We start from the raw sequence: 16,787 nt of genomic DNA on the forward strand, positions 1-16,787 counted from the left end.
ACAATAATTAGCATAAACAAGAGTTTGATAAGTGTCTTGCGAATTGGAGGGGGGATAGCCGAGCAGTAAGGGTTCTTGCCCTACACTGCCAGGCTTGGGTTCAATACCCGCCCCCTCCTACCGCATGCCTAAATGGCGTGTGGTCTTTCCCTTCCCTCACTAAATAAATAAATAAAATATCCCTTACAATACAAAAAAAATAAAAAAATTGGAGGACCAAAAAGTGCTACTTCTTTTTTGAGAGAAATAAAAAGATATAAAAAAAAGAAAAGAGACAGACATCTATTAAGTTTAAAAGACTTATAAATCTTTCATTTTAAAGAAAAGAAACTCAAATTAAGTTAAAAAAAACCTTTCTTTTTTGTTTATTGTTTTTTTTTGAAATCCAACGTTTCTATGGCATTGCAAGAATCCACAACTCAAGAAACATTCTTTAATCAAATGAATAACAGAAAAGGAGGTGTAAGAAGAAGTTTCTAATCAAGTATTAAGACAGATTAATCAGGATTTCTAATCAAGGATTTATCGAATGAAAGACAAGCAGGACTACTAGTAGGATTAGCAGTGAAGATAGGCAGGGCTAATCAAGAAGGATAAAGCAGGGCTTTCTATTAAAAGAAAAGCAGGTAATTAAGCAGGCATTGTATTGAACATGCAGGATTACAGGCGATAAATAATCGAGAATTAGAGCAGATAAGAAGGATTATCTTTAAGCGAGGGATTATCATTGGATTATCTTTAACCAGGGATTATCATTGGATTATACTGCATGGAGCTGCATTACGAGCAGATGAAGGCGGGGTCTTTGGTGACCGCAGCTGCAGTGGGCAACCTCACTTCCACTCGTATACCCCAGCTTATCCTTTGTAAACAGGTATGCTTCAACCTTTGATAACTTGATCAAATTATTGCTTCACTTGATTACTTGAATCTATTTGTCTTGATAATCTGATCAGATACATTTCTTTCTGAATGCACACCTTTTGATACCTTGTTAAGTTCATCCACATATTTGCCATGCAAACTGCCTATGATGTGGGGCAACATCCCCCTAAGTTGCAACGATGATGTGTTTCGTGATGGACCCTTCCTTAATGGACACACATTTCCCCATCCATTAGGGACTTTACACACATAGCCTCCACCAGTCTTGTGGATGTTTGTAGGAGACTGTATGATGGTGGATGTGTGCAGCCCATCACCACATCACATTGCTCCTAGAGGTTTGCATGTCCTGAAAATGAGGGCCTTTCATGCATGATGCAATGTGATTTAAACTAAGGCGTACATATTGTTCGTATTTTTAGCCCTTTTCTTCTCAATGCACATGAATACTGTCTGCATTTCCCTGAGTGTCCAAGGCTTCAATCGACACTAAATCTATGATGTCCTACTCACATTCTGTGGGAAGAACATCTTCTGTATCCAACCAAGCTTAGGCGAATGTCCGGTAATCTGACGTGGACCGTTTTCCCGCCCTCCCTCAGCCGCTTTCCCCCATCCCTTGGGGTGACTGGAGGACACAAAGACCCATCCCATGCATCCATAGCATAGTCTTTTTTGATGGCAACTGCATGATTTTATTCCATATAAAGAAACCTACTTGGATTTTGATATATGCTACCTCACCATCTCACTTTTCTACATAGGTTGTGATCGAAGTTTGGGAAATCGAAGATAAGCAACAATCAATGGTTACTACCATCATGCTTTCTTGGCCAGTAATCTGCTGTTCAACCCTTCCAGCCCCTAGAAGTGTTGCAGAATCTGAAGTAGTAAAACAACGACAACATACCATTCATCAGCACCTTTTGAAACCTTTGGACTTGTTACTTGTGAGACATCACTTCCTTGATATGTTCACTAAATCAGTGGATTTTCGCTTGTCTGTATAGTCCATGTGCTAACATGGACAATACACAAACCCTTCCAGGTTGCTGATGGCGAAGGGAGAACTGGAATGATTGAATGGGATGCCAATGTCGGCAGACTTACAGAAAGTCCTCTACCACAAACTTTCAAGAGTAATTCAATCAAGTCTGCAGCAATGATAAACCTACCGATTATTTCTATGCCGCTTTTGCTCCTGAACAATTCTGGAAATTACGGCTATTGTCAACACTCCATGGTATGTGTAGTAAACTGTTCATCGAATCTCTCTTTGTATGTATGTATGTACAGCAAGAACAATGTTAAAAACTATGGCTGTGGTCAAAACCCCAGTAAATGTGGTAAATTGTTTATCTCTCTCTCTCTCTCTGGCTCTCTCACGAGGACCCAACCAGGTTATCCGGTTAGATCTTCTCAGCCTCTATACCCACTGCACATGGATCACACCTTCGAAGCTCCCAACCAAGATGCACTTCTACAGGGATCACTTCCTCACCCTCACTGAGGATGGATTCATCCAGCAGCCGGGCTACCTGAGTGTTCACATGTCCCATGCCATGCGGATTGCGATTGGCTAGATATAGGTTTCATCCCACCGCCTCAAAGTGGAGACAGGTAGAGATGAGCGTGTCTTCAGAGCTGGGGAGCTTATATGGAGACCCAGAGAGGAGAGGATCTCCAGATTATGCCATACAGAGGTTGAGACAGGGGAGCATTACATATGCCGCTGTCTAGTATACTATGAGATCCGTGAGAGGTTTCACTGTTTGTTTCGTGAGGGTTTTGGTCCACTCTCCAGGATCATTGACTTCCCGGACCAGCGTTGCCCTGGCCTCTTCGTGCTTGAGCTCTGCAGACACAGGACACTTTCTTTAGAGATCTTTGGCCCCAGCCACCCCGACCCCTCCCTCGCCAGCCAACCATCACCAATTTCTTCCAGACCTTGGAGGTGGAGGACACCCATACAGTAGATCTTGTGGACCTACCTCGGGCTGCTCCGGACCCCCCTTGTCTGAGAGGAGTTACCTTTGATTAGGCCTTCGCATTTTAGCATGCTTGACGCCCTTGGCTCCCCGTACGTTGGCCACGATCCCCTCATCAGTTCCAGATCCATGACATGCTCCATTGCCATCGAGCTACCTTTCCACGTGACATAGCTGAGGGATAGCTCTCGGCAATACTCATTAGCCCCATGCTCGATATTTTGGAGAGTGGTATACCATCTATTGGGGGATGATGTATTCCATGATGAGTTTCCATGGACACTTTTGTATCACCCCAGTGAGATAGCTATGTTTTTGTTTCTATTTTATTTTCCATTCCATGATGAGATATGCCATGGACATTATTGTATCACTCTGGTCTCATAGGCCCATTGGGTCTTCAGTAGACGCTTAATATATCTTTCTTTCTTTCTCTCTCCAAATTGATGCAGGAGCTTGACCGAGAGGAGTAACACTAAACAGAGCCATCGAGCTATGCAGAGTCTGATGCCCCCGACCCCGTGGCTCCTGCCCACGCCCGTGTCACCACAGGAGGATCAGAGCCATTATTTTCCACCACCACACAACTTTCTCCCGTCGGCTCAGCTTTACTACATTGGGTACCATGATGCTGCGCCCTATGCGGGATATTTTAGGGTGATGTGAGAGCTTGACGCTCTTTGTATTGGGATCAACTTTGGCATTTCAGCTCTTGTTCCTTTCTTTTATTTTTAGTACCCATGATGATGTATTCCATGGACATGATGGTAATCTTTTGGTCTCATAGGTCATCTTGGCCTTTTGTAGATGTTAATATAATGTTCTTTCTTTCTTTCTCTCTCTCTACAGACTCTCATAGAGGAAGCATGATCACGATGGAAGCATGTGTATTGGTGCTTTGTGGATTTTTGCAAAGCTTTTGATTTGGTCCCTCGATCCTTGCTCATTGGAGGCTTGCAGGAACTTTAGTTACCACATGATGCAATTTGTGCTGTGATGTCACTATATGAGGTAGTAATGGGTTGAGTGCGCGCACCTGGCAGTCTCTCAGGAGAGATATGTAGCACTATTGGGGTTAAGCAAGTCTGTCACCGACACTATTTTGGCTGTATATTGATGAGATTGCATCCTTTGTGGACAGTTGGGAGGTAGAGAATCACCTTTGGCCCAAACAGTGGTGCCTATATTGCCATATGCTGATGACATTGTCCTCATCTCAGATTCAGGAGGAGGGACTTAGATGCTTTGGACAGATTCTCCAGGGACAGAGACCTTATGATCAGTTTGGGCAAACGCAAAGTGATGGTATTTAACACCAACCACTCGACTACCTCACGGCTATCCTTCCTATTCAGAGGGGCGTGAGTGGAGATTGTGCCAAGATATGTATACCTTGGAGTCACATTTACAGGCCCCATGTTCAATATGACTATTGCTGACATTGACAGATTAGCACGAGGGCATGCCTCCTTGGCCTGTTTAGAGAGACACTACTTCCAGACACATTTTCAGGAACCTTGCACTAAGTGTTGGCTCTTTGACACCTTAGTGCGCCCATTAGTTCTGTATGGAGCAACCGTTTGGGGACCAGGATTGGTGGAGTATTGAGAGGCTTTAAAAGTGCTTCTGTTATCATGCATGATAAGGATAAGCCATTGGTGCCCCATGACATAATACATGAGGAGTTTGGGGTTGCCCCACTAGTCACAGATGCTCTCTTCGAGACCATTACTTACATTCTTACATTCAACATGTATACTCCCTGGACAGAGACCTTCTCCATCGCTAGCACTAGAGTCTTCTATGCAGCTGTATCATGAGAGGGAGAGGGAGTGGGAGATACAGGCCAAACTGCCCTCCATCTCGTAGAGAAGACAGCCACCACCCTGTGTGGTACTCGGTGGTAGTTGAATGGTTTCATGCACATGGATTGCAGATGGATCTCTTCCCCTTATTTCAGTACAGCCTAGACTCCCCCCACCTCGACCTCTCACGATAGGAGATCAACCAAATCATCTAGTTGGATCTACTCGGCCTACACATATATCAGACTTGGGCGTTATCATCAGAGAGAGGGACAAAATGTGAGTTCTATAGGGTGCATTTTTTGAGACTCGCCAAGGATAGATTCTATGAGATCCCGAGGTACATGCAAATCGACATGTCACATGCTATGCGCATCGCGATTGGTCAGCTCAGAGTATCCACCCTCCGCCTCCGATTAGAGATTGGGAGAGCTGAGAACATCCCGGAAGAGGAGCTGATAAGCTGAGTATGCACCATAGGGGAGGTAGAGCACGAGGCTCACTAAATGTTCAGATGCCCAGCGTATTATGAGATATGGGGGAGATTTCAGTGCCTCTTCTAGGAGGATTTCAAGCAACTGGCATGGTGATGCAGTATGAGGACCAGAGATGTCTCGGGATGTACCTGATAGAGCTATGAGGATAGAGGGACGGAGTATAGAGGACATGCTGAGAGACAATGCTAGCCCATACAAGACGTTGCCTTGAGATCCATCGCTGATTTCTTCATGGCACTAGCATCCACATTAGCCACCTGCGCCAATACTGCCGCATCGACATGAGGTCATACCATCCATACACATGGGCCATATTCGCATCCTAGGGGAGTTCTAAATGGACAGGCCTACTCCATCCTACATGCTAGGTGCTCCCGACCCAGAGCACGAGGATCTCCACCACAAAGAGAGATCCATGAGATTGTTTGACGACATGCCATGCCCTCACCATAGCCACATCTCCCATCTGGAGGCTTATAGAGTCATGTTCCAGTTTTCAGTTTTCACATTCTTGTTTAGTTTTTTCCATGGCACTGCATACCCATGGTATCATTGTACTATTCATGGTATCATAGGCCCTTCGGGTCTTTTGTAGATGTTGATAGATCTTTCTTTCTTTCTTTCTGTTACATGCACTGAAGTTGACCGTGATAACATGCAATACAACCTTCTTTAAACCTTTATTTTGGTGAGATCTTTAGCATCCATTCACTGAGTAGAGAGAGAGAAGAGAAAGTAGACGACACAATATTGGGTCCCAAATACCCACTGAAGGGCCGCCCTTGCAAGTAGGAGTATTTGCTTATATTACTTCTTTGGAGAACTCTTGTACAATGCTTTAGAACAAAATCCATGACTGCCCAATGCAAGGACGAGGAAGACCATATGTCGGCTGAGAATCCACCAACCCAAGGGCACTGTAGAAGACTCTTTTGGGCCACTTATGCAAGTCCAAGATAGTTGTAGGACTGCACATATGCTGGCTGAATGTTGAAGAGGAGCTTCAGGGTTTTGCATGGAGAGGAAGGAGACTGAATTCTGCCTAGATGACTGAATTCTGCTTGTTGATTTGATTTCTGATGAATGAATGATGCTTGATTCCAAGCGCTTGCTTATATATGGTGGTATGCTGCTGGTCGGTCAGTCCAACGGCTATCGGCCTGCTTTATTGGACAAAATACTGTTATTTGACAGCATTAAATGCTACGCGTCATATTTCTACGCTGGCCGACTGCCCACTGAACACGACCTGCTGCTGCTGTAAGCCCTTTTTAGGTTGCCAACTGGGTGCTGTAAGCCTTTTATGTTGCTGACAAGGTGCTGAGGGCTATCGACTAGACGCAAGGTCCACGTATGGGTTGGCCATGCCTCCCATACCTCATGGGTATCGGCTGGCCTTTGGCTGGCCCATATGCATGCTACGTGTCTACTTCTATATGCTTGCTAATGCAAACCTAAGCTATGACTGACTGCTACATGCAGTTATCTGATGGGGTTCTCCAAGTGGGTTAAGAGGATTGACTCCAGACGCACCTCTATGGCTCGGAGACTGACCTACGTAGCTCATGCCTGACTATCCCTAGATTGAGGGCCCACAATGGGGTCACGGTGTATAACAAACGTTCCTGAAAAGGTACTATTTCTGCACGTATGTTGCATTGATGATGATGCCAGTGTGTCACTCTGTACCCCAGTTTAGGGTGCTCATCCATTCATACCCCTTCATGGGTTCCTCGGTCCTTGAACTTCGTATAGAACTGTCTGATTCTTCGACCGGAATCCATTTGTAGAGGAGAAGTTGTTCTGGCTCTATGACTTCTACTTCCTCGATTATATTTGGTTGTTGCTCTTCAGATACATCTTGCAATGCTGGACCTACATATGGCTTCAACCAAGAAACATGAAAGACATTGTGTATCGTCCAACTTTCCAGCAACTTTAACTTCAAAGAGACATCACTTAACTTCTGAATAACTTGAAAAGGGCCGAAACTATGGAATGAGAGCTTGGGACAATGCTCGCCCACTTGCTTCAATATTTGCTTCATGATCCGGAGATATATATAGAATCCCTTTCCTTAAAGTTGACATCTCTCTTGGATTTGTTGGCTTGCCGTGTATAAGCTTCCTGAGCTTTGGTAAGGCGTCCCTTAACTGACTCAATGATTTCCGAAAATGTTTCGGTAGTCTTGTTGGCCTCTAGGGATCGTGACACCTATCTCATGAAAAGAGATGAGAACCAGCGACCAAATGCTGCCTCATATGGCATCCGACCAATGCTAGATGAGTGAGCATCATTCAGGATTGCTTGTACCAAAGGAAGATACTGTTCCCTTTTGGACTAATGATCATGGGAGTATGAATTGAGAACATCAAAGGCCAATTGATTATATATCTCTATTTGGCCATTTGTCTGTGGATGGAATGCACTGGATAGCTGCAACTTAGTCCCAAAGTTGTCAAACAACGCTCTCCAAAAATGGGACGTGAACTCTGGATCTCTATCTGATGTGATTGTCCATGGCAAACCACCAATGGGCTACCAAAACTGAATGAACAAGCGAGCTATGTCCTTGGCTTTGGTTGTCTGCTTGCATGGACTGAGCATGTAGAACTTATGAATTTGTCCACAATAGTTGTTTCTAGATCCAGATGATGTGGAAAGCGGGCCTACGAAGTCCATACTGATGTCATGAAAAGATCCCTCGGGAATAGCCAAAGACTGAAGTAACCCTGCGTGTTTCGTATGTGGAACTCTCACTTTTTGACATATCTGGCATGCTTGGATGTGTTGGTAGACATCCCCTCGCATTTTGGGTCAATAAAATGACCGCTCTAACTTCTCCAAAGTACTGTTGATACCTCTATGACCTGTGACAAGAGAATCATGGGTATCATGGAGAAGGACTTGGTGCTTTTCTTTGAGTACACATAGGCACGGTTCTTGAAAAACAACCAGCCATCCTGTATACTATAGTGGCTTGGTTCTGAACTGAGGGCCAACTGATACTGAGTCCTGAATTCTTCCAAATCCGCGTACCATGCCTTCATGCTTTCCAAGTCTTTGCCTTGAATTTCTAGCATAGTTGACTCCTGCAAGGTTTGAATTGTGCCTTTACGACTTACAACATCGACAATGGGGTTATTCTTACTAAGGACGTATTTCATCATTCCCCCAAACTGTTGGAACAATTGACGTCATTTGGATTGCTTGTCACTCCATTGGGCACTGGGCATGGTTTTCAATCATTTAAGTGCTTGATGATTTGTGCTAATTGTGAAATCTCTCTCGTAAAGGAAATGTTTCCAATGTTTAAGCGCTATCATCACCCCCAAAAGCTCTTTGTCATATACCGAATAGTTCTTTTCGGCTATATTCAACTTGCGGCTATAATAATTTCTTCACTACACATATCTTTCCAAAGTACACATCTTTCACATAAATTCTCTCTCTATGTATTTCCAATACTCCAAACTCACTCTTCTTGGCATTGATAAAGAACTCATTGTCCTACAAGAGTTATAAAACTTTTGCCACATCTCGCTCATGGTGCTTTTGCAGTCCTTGAGAAGATAAGGATATCATCTAAAAAGATGAAGATGCATTTGCCAATGAGATCTTGAAAAACCCGAGACATGATCTTGTTGAACGTTATTGGTGCATTTGTGAGGCCAAAAGGCATGACCACAAACTCATAGTGGACTCGCTTGGTCTCGAAGGTGGTTTTTGGAATGTCAGCCTCAAAAATCCAATCCTGATGGCAGCCACTCTTAAGATCTATCTTAGAGAAAAATTTAGCACCATTGAGTCGCTCTAGAATGTACTCTATTTTGGGCATGGGGAATCTATTCTTAACTGTTAGTGTATGTCGTAATTTGTCATTTTTATTTGTTTTGGTCTATCCATCTTTCGAAGATTCCGAATCATTTGAAGGTTGGCTCTGCAAAACACCAACCTCTCTTGTTGCATCTTGCTCAAGCGGTTTCGGATCTTTGTGTGGATAAGAGACTAGGAACTTCAATTACTCTTATCTCCTCTCTACAAGGCACAAAATCTCTCCACCCTGTCAATGCAAACAACCATAAGTACGAACTACTAATAGTAATGTATAAATACTAAATATTGAATAGACATTACAATTTACAATTCAGTATTCAGTGTTCACCTATCTTTGGAGATAATTGTGCATGCTACAAGCTCTCTCTTCATCTTCTGGAAAAGATGATATATTCCCATGGTAGATCCCTCCATATCTGTGACATGCAAGAGGATAAAGAGGGGTTTCAAGACTATGGTGATGCTTTGTACTTCTGTCTAGAACTCCTCATTTAGCACCTTTCTTTGGATGGTCCTTGTGACTTCATGATTTGCATTTTGCATTTGTCTCCAAAGGTGCATCGACCACTAATCGGCGAAGAGAATCTCGAACATCATACAAACGCTCCAAGACCACATATATATAAGCAAATCTATTCTTGGAAGGTCGTATAACATCTTTCGCACTATGGGAGCAAAAAATTACCAATGCTTGGTATTTCTTTCTAAAGAAAGAAGCTATGCGTGTGGCATCTTCGATGAACGGGCTTCACTCAACTCAAGCTTCCAATATCCTCCATAAGAAGATCCAGGGAGTGTGCAGCACAAGGAGTCCACACAATGCTTGAAAACTCTTTCTCAATCAGCTCACCCATCCTCTTGCAGTTAGAGGCATGGTCTGTGACTACCTGCACCACATTCTCTACCTCCACCTTCACAATAGCCTGACGAATGTGATGGTAGATAAAATCAATTGTGATCTGCTCCCCTGCCTTTCCTGCATCAATTGCACACAAAAAATAGGTGGTGGCACTTGTAGTTTCCTTTTCCATACAAATTTTTGTTTGCTTGTAGTGGGGTCACTCTCTCTTTAGTGGGCTTGACTCATGCATTCTATTGTTATTGCTAGACCTTTGGTGTTCCTCGATTCGTGCTTAAATTTTTTTTAAAGCTTCTACGCCCTTTTAGGTATCCAAATCTTTGTGTGGCACCTTGGTAGTATCCTTGCTATGTTAGCATTAACCCTGGTACCAAACTTCTTCCAACCTTCTTTGATAGGTTGGAGAGAAGTCTCAATCCTCTTCTCCTCTTTCTTTAACATGGTGGTCCTTATCTTGTTGTACTCTAAAACTATCCACCCATCCACATTGCCTACAGCTGCAACAATGTTAATCATCCTTTCCACTGGTCCGTGCGTAGCACATCGAACGAGATATTGCACTCAATGAGAGTGTGCTCTATCTTAGACCTGCTGCACAAGCCTTTGTGGGAGAGGTTGAAGGAGAAGTAGAGGAGCACATGATCCATGACATGTGTCATGGAGTGCAAGGATGAATCAATGTTGCGTTGCCTAGGAGGCTACCCAATAGGTGCAAAAGAAGCTGGCACTTCCTTATCCTCAAAAACCCTAGCCCTCTTCCTGCCAGGTGTTGCATCTATAGGCAAAGGATCCAACAACACATCGTCATCAACGATAGTGCTATGAATCTCTCTGCCATGTGGGAACTCCTTGGTTTTCTCCTTTATAATAGCATCAGCTATCTCTTGGAGAATACTTGGGGACCCACCAATTCCCTTGCCCCCCATCTTTGACATGTGGCGGATGACCCGCGTGATCGAGCTAGAGTGCTACAAGGGACAATAACGGCACTTCCAATGACGGGTGCCTAAACCTGCTGATGATGTGGTGTTAATGATGATTGTGTGTGCAGCCCAGTAAGGATTCAGTGCTTTTGGTATCTTGGACAAGCTGAAATTTACAAAAATCAATATTAGAAACCACATTATGGGTTGAATTTTTGAAAATAGGGGGAATGAAAATTGGAAAAAATACATAAAATTAGAGGGATTGAGGGTCCAAGAAAGTTTCCGCTGATTGGGAGAATTTTGGTTGTTCAAGGGGAAAAAAAAGGAGAATAATGAATTCCAATAATTAGGGAATTGAATCTTAATGAATCATGAAATTGAGGGAAATTTTAAAAAAATTGGAGATTAAATTAGGGGTAACTATAATATGTATTAAAATTAATTTAATTAAGAGTTGAGAGAGAGAGAGAGAGAGAGAGAGAGAGAGAGAGAGAGAGAGAGAGAGAGAGAGAAGCAGAAGAAGAAGAAGTGTGTGTGTCCCCCCTCCCCCCTTTTTTTCAGTTTGTTTGTGTTCTGGCCCAGCTATTGGCCCATGAGGCCTGTGTACATTACCTTTGCATAATATTACGTTCTTACCTTTACTAAAAAAAGGAAAGAAAGAAGAAGTGTGTGTGTGTGTGTGTGTGTCATGAGAGAGAGAGAGAGAGAGAGAGAGAGAGAGAGAGAGAGAGAGAGAGAGAGAGAGAGAGAGAGAGAGAGAGAGCCGTGCCTTGGAGTAGGTATGGTAGTAGCAGCAGGTACGGTGGAGGTACGGGATGCGCGACGACAACACAGAACACAAGAAAAATGAAAAAAAGTGTACGAGGTCTTATCGCCTAAGGAAAGCGATTGTTTTGGGATAATTAAAAAAATCATCCATGTCACCTATTCCGTACGGTGTACGGAATGTACGGATCCGTATTGTATGGACTGAATGAATCCGTACTAGTATGGAATGCAACTATGACTAGAGTTCACTCCTCAGACACCCACACCCTCTCCAGCGCCCCAAAGTCCTAGCCCCCAACCATTGTACCTGTCGATCCCCAAGATACAGAGGGTGGTCCATAGCTGCTCCTCCCTTGATTACCTTGCCCCGACTTGGACTGAATGAATCCGTACTAGTATGGAATGCAACTATGACTAGAGTACACTCCTCAGTCACCCACACCCTCTCCAGCGCCCCAAAGTCCTAGCCCCCAACCATTGTACCTGTCGATCCCCAGGGTGGTCCATAACTGCTCCTCCCTTGATTACCTTGCCCCGACTTTATTCCATGGTTGCGACTCGCCCTCTAGGCAATGGTTCTCACTAGGGCGTAGCAACGTCTCCAAGAGCTGCAGCCAGCAGCAGCGTGACCAAGATCCTCCTTCTTCCATGGCGGATGAATCGATTCTCGATGACGAACCAATTCTTACTAGATGGTAGCAAGAGATGCAAACCCAGGTGGCGGCCATGCAAAGTCAATTCCAAAAGACTTTGGAGTACCCTCACCTTGTAGATGCAGTCTCAACATTCTCAACCTTCAAGTTCCATGGCTTTTGTCGATGCACCAGCACCTGATGGCCATACAAGCTTCGCTTGTACTTTGAGTCCCTGGACCTCACCAATGCAAAAGAGATTACCTTCGCCGCGTCTTTGTTGAAAGACAATGCATTTTTATAGTGGCAATTACGATTGATTGATGGGAAGACTGTTAGCACGTGGGAGAAATTCGAGCATGTGATCCATAAGCAGTTCATACCTGCCAATGCGGACTTCCAAGCACGATCCTGGCTATGCCATTTGACCCAAACTGGATCATTGGCCTCTTATATCTTGCAGTTTACCACTGTGGTACGGAGATTCCTACATTGGCCTCCAAAAACAAGCTATATGCTTTTGTCGAGAGACTTACATCCATGTTCGACTTTCCTTTCACATTCACCAATATCGTGATAAGATTGACTTTGAGGTTATGCCCTTAGCTAGATACGACATGATCTTGAGTCAGCAATGATTGTATTAGTACAACCCTCTAATCAGTTTTCGTAGTTATACCTTATAGTTTGCGAAAAATGGCATGAACATCAATCTCCAAGGCGTTCACGATCAACCCTCCACACCGACCTTGTCCGCACTTCAAGCAAAGCGGTGGGTTCAAAAGACAGGTTGTTCTTCGATACTTTTAATGGTTTATTCCACGAAGAAGACAGTGCTAGTGCTGCTTAACCATAATTCCAAGGTGGCATATTTGGCTCAACCTTTTTTTGCTGCACATTTGGATCTTTTTCCTCCTGTGGAATTACTCCCAGTTTTTCCCCCTTGTCGACAACGAGTGGATCATCCAATTGATTTACTTTTTGGCAATTTGCCATCGACTCCACCTTATGGTAAAGCTTTTGAAGCACCCACTGTCTCTCTTGTGCCAAGGAAATGTGCCGATGGAGCAAGACTTGGATCTGGAGCTGATGAGGGGATCGTGGTCAATGTTCGAAGGCCCGGGGGCGCTGGGCACGCTTGTATGCAGATGCCCGGTTCGAGGTAACTCCTCTCGGGCGATGTGGGCCGACAACAGCTCGACGTGGGTCCACGCGATCCACTGTATGAGTATCCTCCTCCTGCTGGGTTTGGAAGAAGGTGGCGATGGTTGGCTAGCAAGGGAGGGGTCATGGTGGTTGGGGCGGAAGCTCTCTCAAGAAAGTGTCCCTGTCTCTATAGAGCTTGAGCAAGAAGAGCCCTAGGCAACGCTTTTCCGGGAAGTATACTAGGGAGCATATGTAATGCTCTCTTGTCTCAACCTCTATGTGGCATAATCAGCAGATCCTCGCCTCCCTGGGTCTCCGTATGAGCTCCCTGGCTCTGAAGGCATGCTCAACTCTCCGTGTCTCCACTTTGAGGCGGTGGGATGAAACCCCTATCTAGCTAATCGCAGTGTGCATGGCATGGGACATGTGAACACTCAGGTAGCCTGGTTGCTTGATGTATCCATCCTAAGTGAGCTAAGAGGAAGTGATCTCTCTAGAAGTGCATCTTTGGTGGGAGCTTCGAAGGTGTGATCCATGTGCAGTGGGTGTAGAGGTTGAGAACATCTAATGGGATAACATGGTTCTCATGAGAGAGCTGGAGAAAAGGGGAGTCCAAACTGTACTGAAGGGGCAGGAGGCGGTCCATGGCGGAGCTAGTATCTTGAGAAGCAAGTGGAAACTTGGGCATATGGCCCTTGAGTGCTAGCTACCTCGAGGACTCCAGGGCAAGCCTCGGGTGTACCTGTGGGGGATCCATGTGAGCACTTCTTAGTCTATTAGTAGTTTAGGAGACATGACTAGAGACATCATATAGAAAGTAGAGACACTTAGAGTGGAAAGTTGTGTTGTTTACATTGAGACACAAGGCCTTCTTAAATAGGGCTTGAAGAGTTACAAATGAAGAGGCACATTCCTTAATGTAAGGGTGTGACTTGAATTTACAGTCATGTCTTTTGGACGTAGAGATGTCCTTTGATCAATAGATGTCTCTCTGAATAGACGTGTCCTTTTGGTGATGACCCATGTGAGAGGGTGTGACCCTTCACTGGTCTCCTATCAATGATAAAAAGTAATTAGAGAGATTAAGTCACAATTGTGACATTCCCTCCCACTTAAAAAAAGATCTAGGGTTATATAAGTGATTGCTGTTTTTAGGTACTGTTGTAGATCTTCATGACTTTGCCAAGTTGAATTTGAATTATCGAAATCTTTACCAAGAATTATGTAATAATCTATTGTCGAGTTTCTTTCTGTCAAATATCAAGAATCTCCTCTGGAATCAAAATCATATGTTCATCTTCGATCTTTGGAACATAATCTGAAATGTCTAGTACAATAGAATCTCCTTGTACAAATATCTTGATCCATGATATGTGAAAAGTCATATGATGTTTTTCCCATGAAGGTACTAAATCCAACTTAAAAGTCAAAGGAGAATTCTTCTTGAGTTGTAACTTTAGAATAACTGATTTTATTGTTTTATATTGACGAGGAGCCACAAATAAAAGAACCGTATCACCTTCTTTAACTCATCATGTCGACGACATCGGTTAGCTGCTTATTGATATTGTTCGTGACTCGAATTATCTGATCTCGAACTTGAAGAAGAACATCTTGCATTTCTTGAACCAACTGGTCTGCTAATAGCAAATTCCATCAATGGTAGATAATCTTCCCAAGATGCTAAGTGAGACTGCATATAATGTCGGAGTATCTCTTCAAGAATTTGATTAACTCTTTTAGTTTGGCCATCCGTTTGTGGATGATATGTTGAAATGAATAACAAATTTGTGTCAAGTGACTTGAAAAGTGAAGTCCAGAAATGTCCCGTAAACTTAGGATCTCGATCTAAAATAATGTACTTCGGCAGTCCATGTATCTTGAAAACATGTTGAAGAAATAATGAAGCAAAATCTAGAGCTTGAGCTACCTTCTTGCAAAGTATAAATGTGCCATCTTGGAAAATTTGTTGAACACCACCATTATCTGTGTACTATCTTTCCAAACGAGGTAAAGATGTAATGAAATCCATACTGATACTTTCCCAACGTTCATTTGGTATGGGAAGTTCTTCGGAGCTTGTCTATTGGCTTTCATTAGCTGACAAGCGAAACATGCTGAAAAAACTTTATAACATCTTACTTTATTTAAGGCCAATAATAGTAAACCGCATAGTCACAGGGGACGGAAAGGACAGACTGTTGGAACGGAGGGACGCTGAGTCGGGACGGTTCAGGAATGGGGACGGTAGGGGACGGTCGGACGTCCCCCTGGAGGCGTCCCTCACAAGGGACGGTGAAGGGGACGGCAGTAGGAACGGGGACGGCTGTGGGGGGACGGCAGGGAGCCATTCTGTGGTTTCTTTTGCCCGTTTCTAGCCGTTTGTGCGGCCGTTTCTAGCCGTTTGGCTTGGCCATTTGGGGAGGCCTTGAGCCTTTGAGGCTTGGGCCTTGAGGCTTGGGCCTTGGGCCTTGGGCCTTGGCCCTTGCCTCTCTCTTGCCTTGAGGTTTGGCCTTTAGGCTTGAGCCTTGGGGCCTTGGGCCTTGGCCCTTGAGGCTTGGCCCTTGCCTCTCTCTCTCTCTCTCACTTGCCCTTGCCTCTCTCTTGCCTATCTAATATCTATATAAGAACAAGGCTACAAGGCTACAAGACTCCCCCCTGGACCCCCTGCAGAGAGGGGCTCACGCCCCCCTCCGCACCTTCCCCCAAGTAGGCTGGTGTGAAACTGCGCGCCGCAACGGACCCAAAATTTACAGCCCATATGCAGTAGGTGTATAATAACTCACCGCATATGCATGTAGCCTGGTTGGCAGTGTACCAACCTTCTCCTGAATTGTCTGATGCTATCTGGCCACAATCGGCCACCATCCGGTGTTAATATGACTCAAAAGCTTACCATTTTATGTAAATTTGTGCTCATTTTGATGTACTTCCAAAGTAGAATAAGTGTAGAGTAGAAAAACTTAAAAAAAAAGTATTTTTTGAGTGCCGTTCCCTCCCCCGTCCCCGTTCCCTACTTATGGCTGTCCCCCATCCCGTCCCCATCCCCCGTTACCGTCCCCCGTTCCTTGTGACTATGGTAAACCGTCAGTAATCGATAGGTCTTGTTGATACCAGGATGAGGTGCATAAGGAACCTCATGACTCATGATGTTCCTTCACCAAGAGTTTACTTGTTATGAGGGACACAAATGCGATCCTGATAATATAGTAATCCATTGAGATGAGAGAATAAGTTGCATAAATCCTCAAATCAGAAAGACTAGAGTGTGGAGTTGTAATCACTCGAAAAGCATTTGCAAAGTCTTGATCGTCTCCATATTGATTTATAAAAGTTGTTGGAGTGTTTATTTGAAATGTGGAAATCGCCATTGCTAAGGCTTGAGGCATTCTAGTAAGAGCATCGCAAACAAATTAAAAAGACCATGATTATATTTAATAGCCA

General features: G+C 44.1%; 1 protein-coding gene across 1 annotated transcript in view; it reads left to right on the forward strand.

Annotated features, from left to right (window-relative positions):
* The first annotated feature begins 501 nt into the window (after window positions 1-501).
* Window positions 502-16,787, forward strand: part of LOC147614862 (uncharacterized) — a 43,951-nt gene continuing 27,665 nt past the window's right edge. The window contains exons 1-4 of the mRNA XM_086779994.1: window positions 502-626; window positions 747-874; window positions 1,650-1,835; window positions 1,934-2,128. Coding sequence (XP_086636120.1) covers window positions 770-874; window positions 1,650-1,835; window positions 1,934-2,128 — 486 coding nt within the window. The 5' untranslated portion in view covers window positions 502-626; window positions 747-769. The remainder of the gene's footprint in view (window positions 627-746; window positions 875-1,649; window positions 1,836-1,933; window positions 2,129-16,787) is intronic.

Source organism: Cibotium barometz, chromosome 41 (assembly GCF_041138505.1).
Source record: "Cibotium barometz isolate CiBa-2024 chromosome 41, ASM4113850v1, whole genome shotgun sequence".
NCBI classification, from domain to species: Eukaryota; Viridiplantae; Streptophyta; class Polypodiopsida; order Cyatheales; family Cibotiaceae; genus Cibotium; species Cibotium barometz.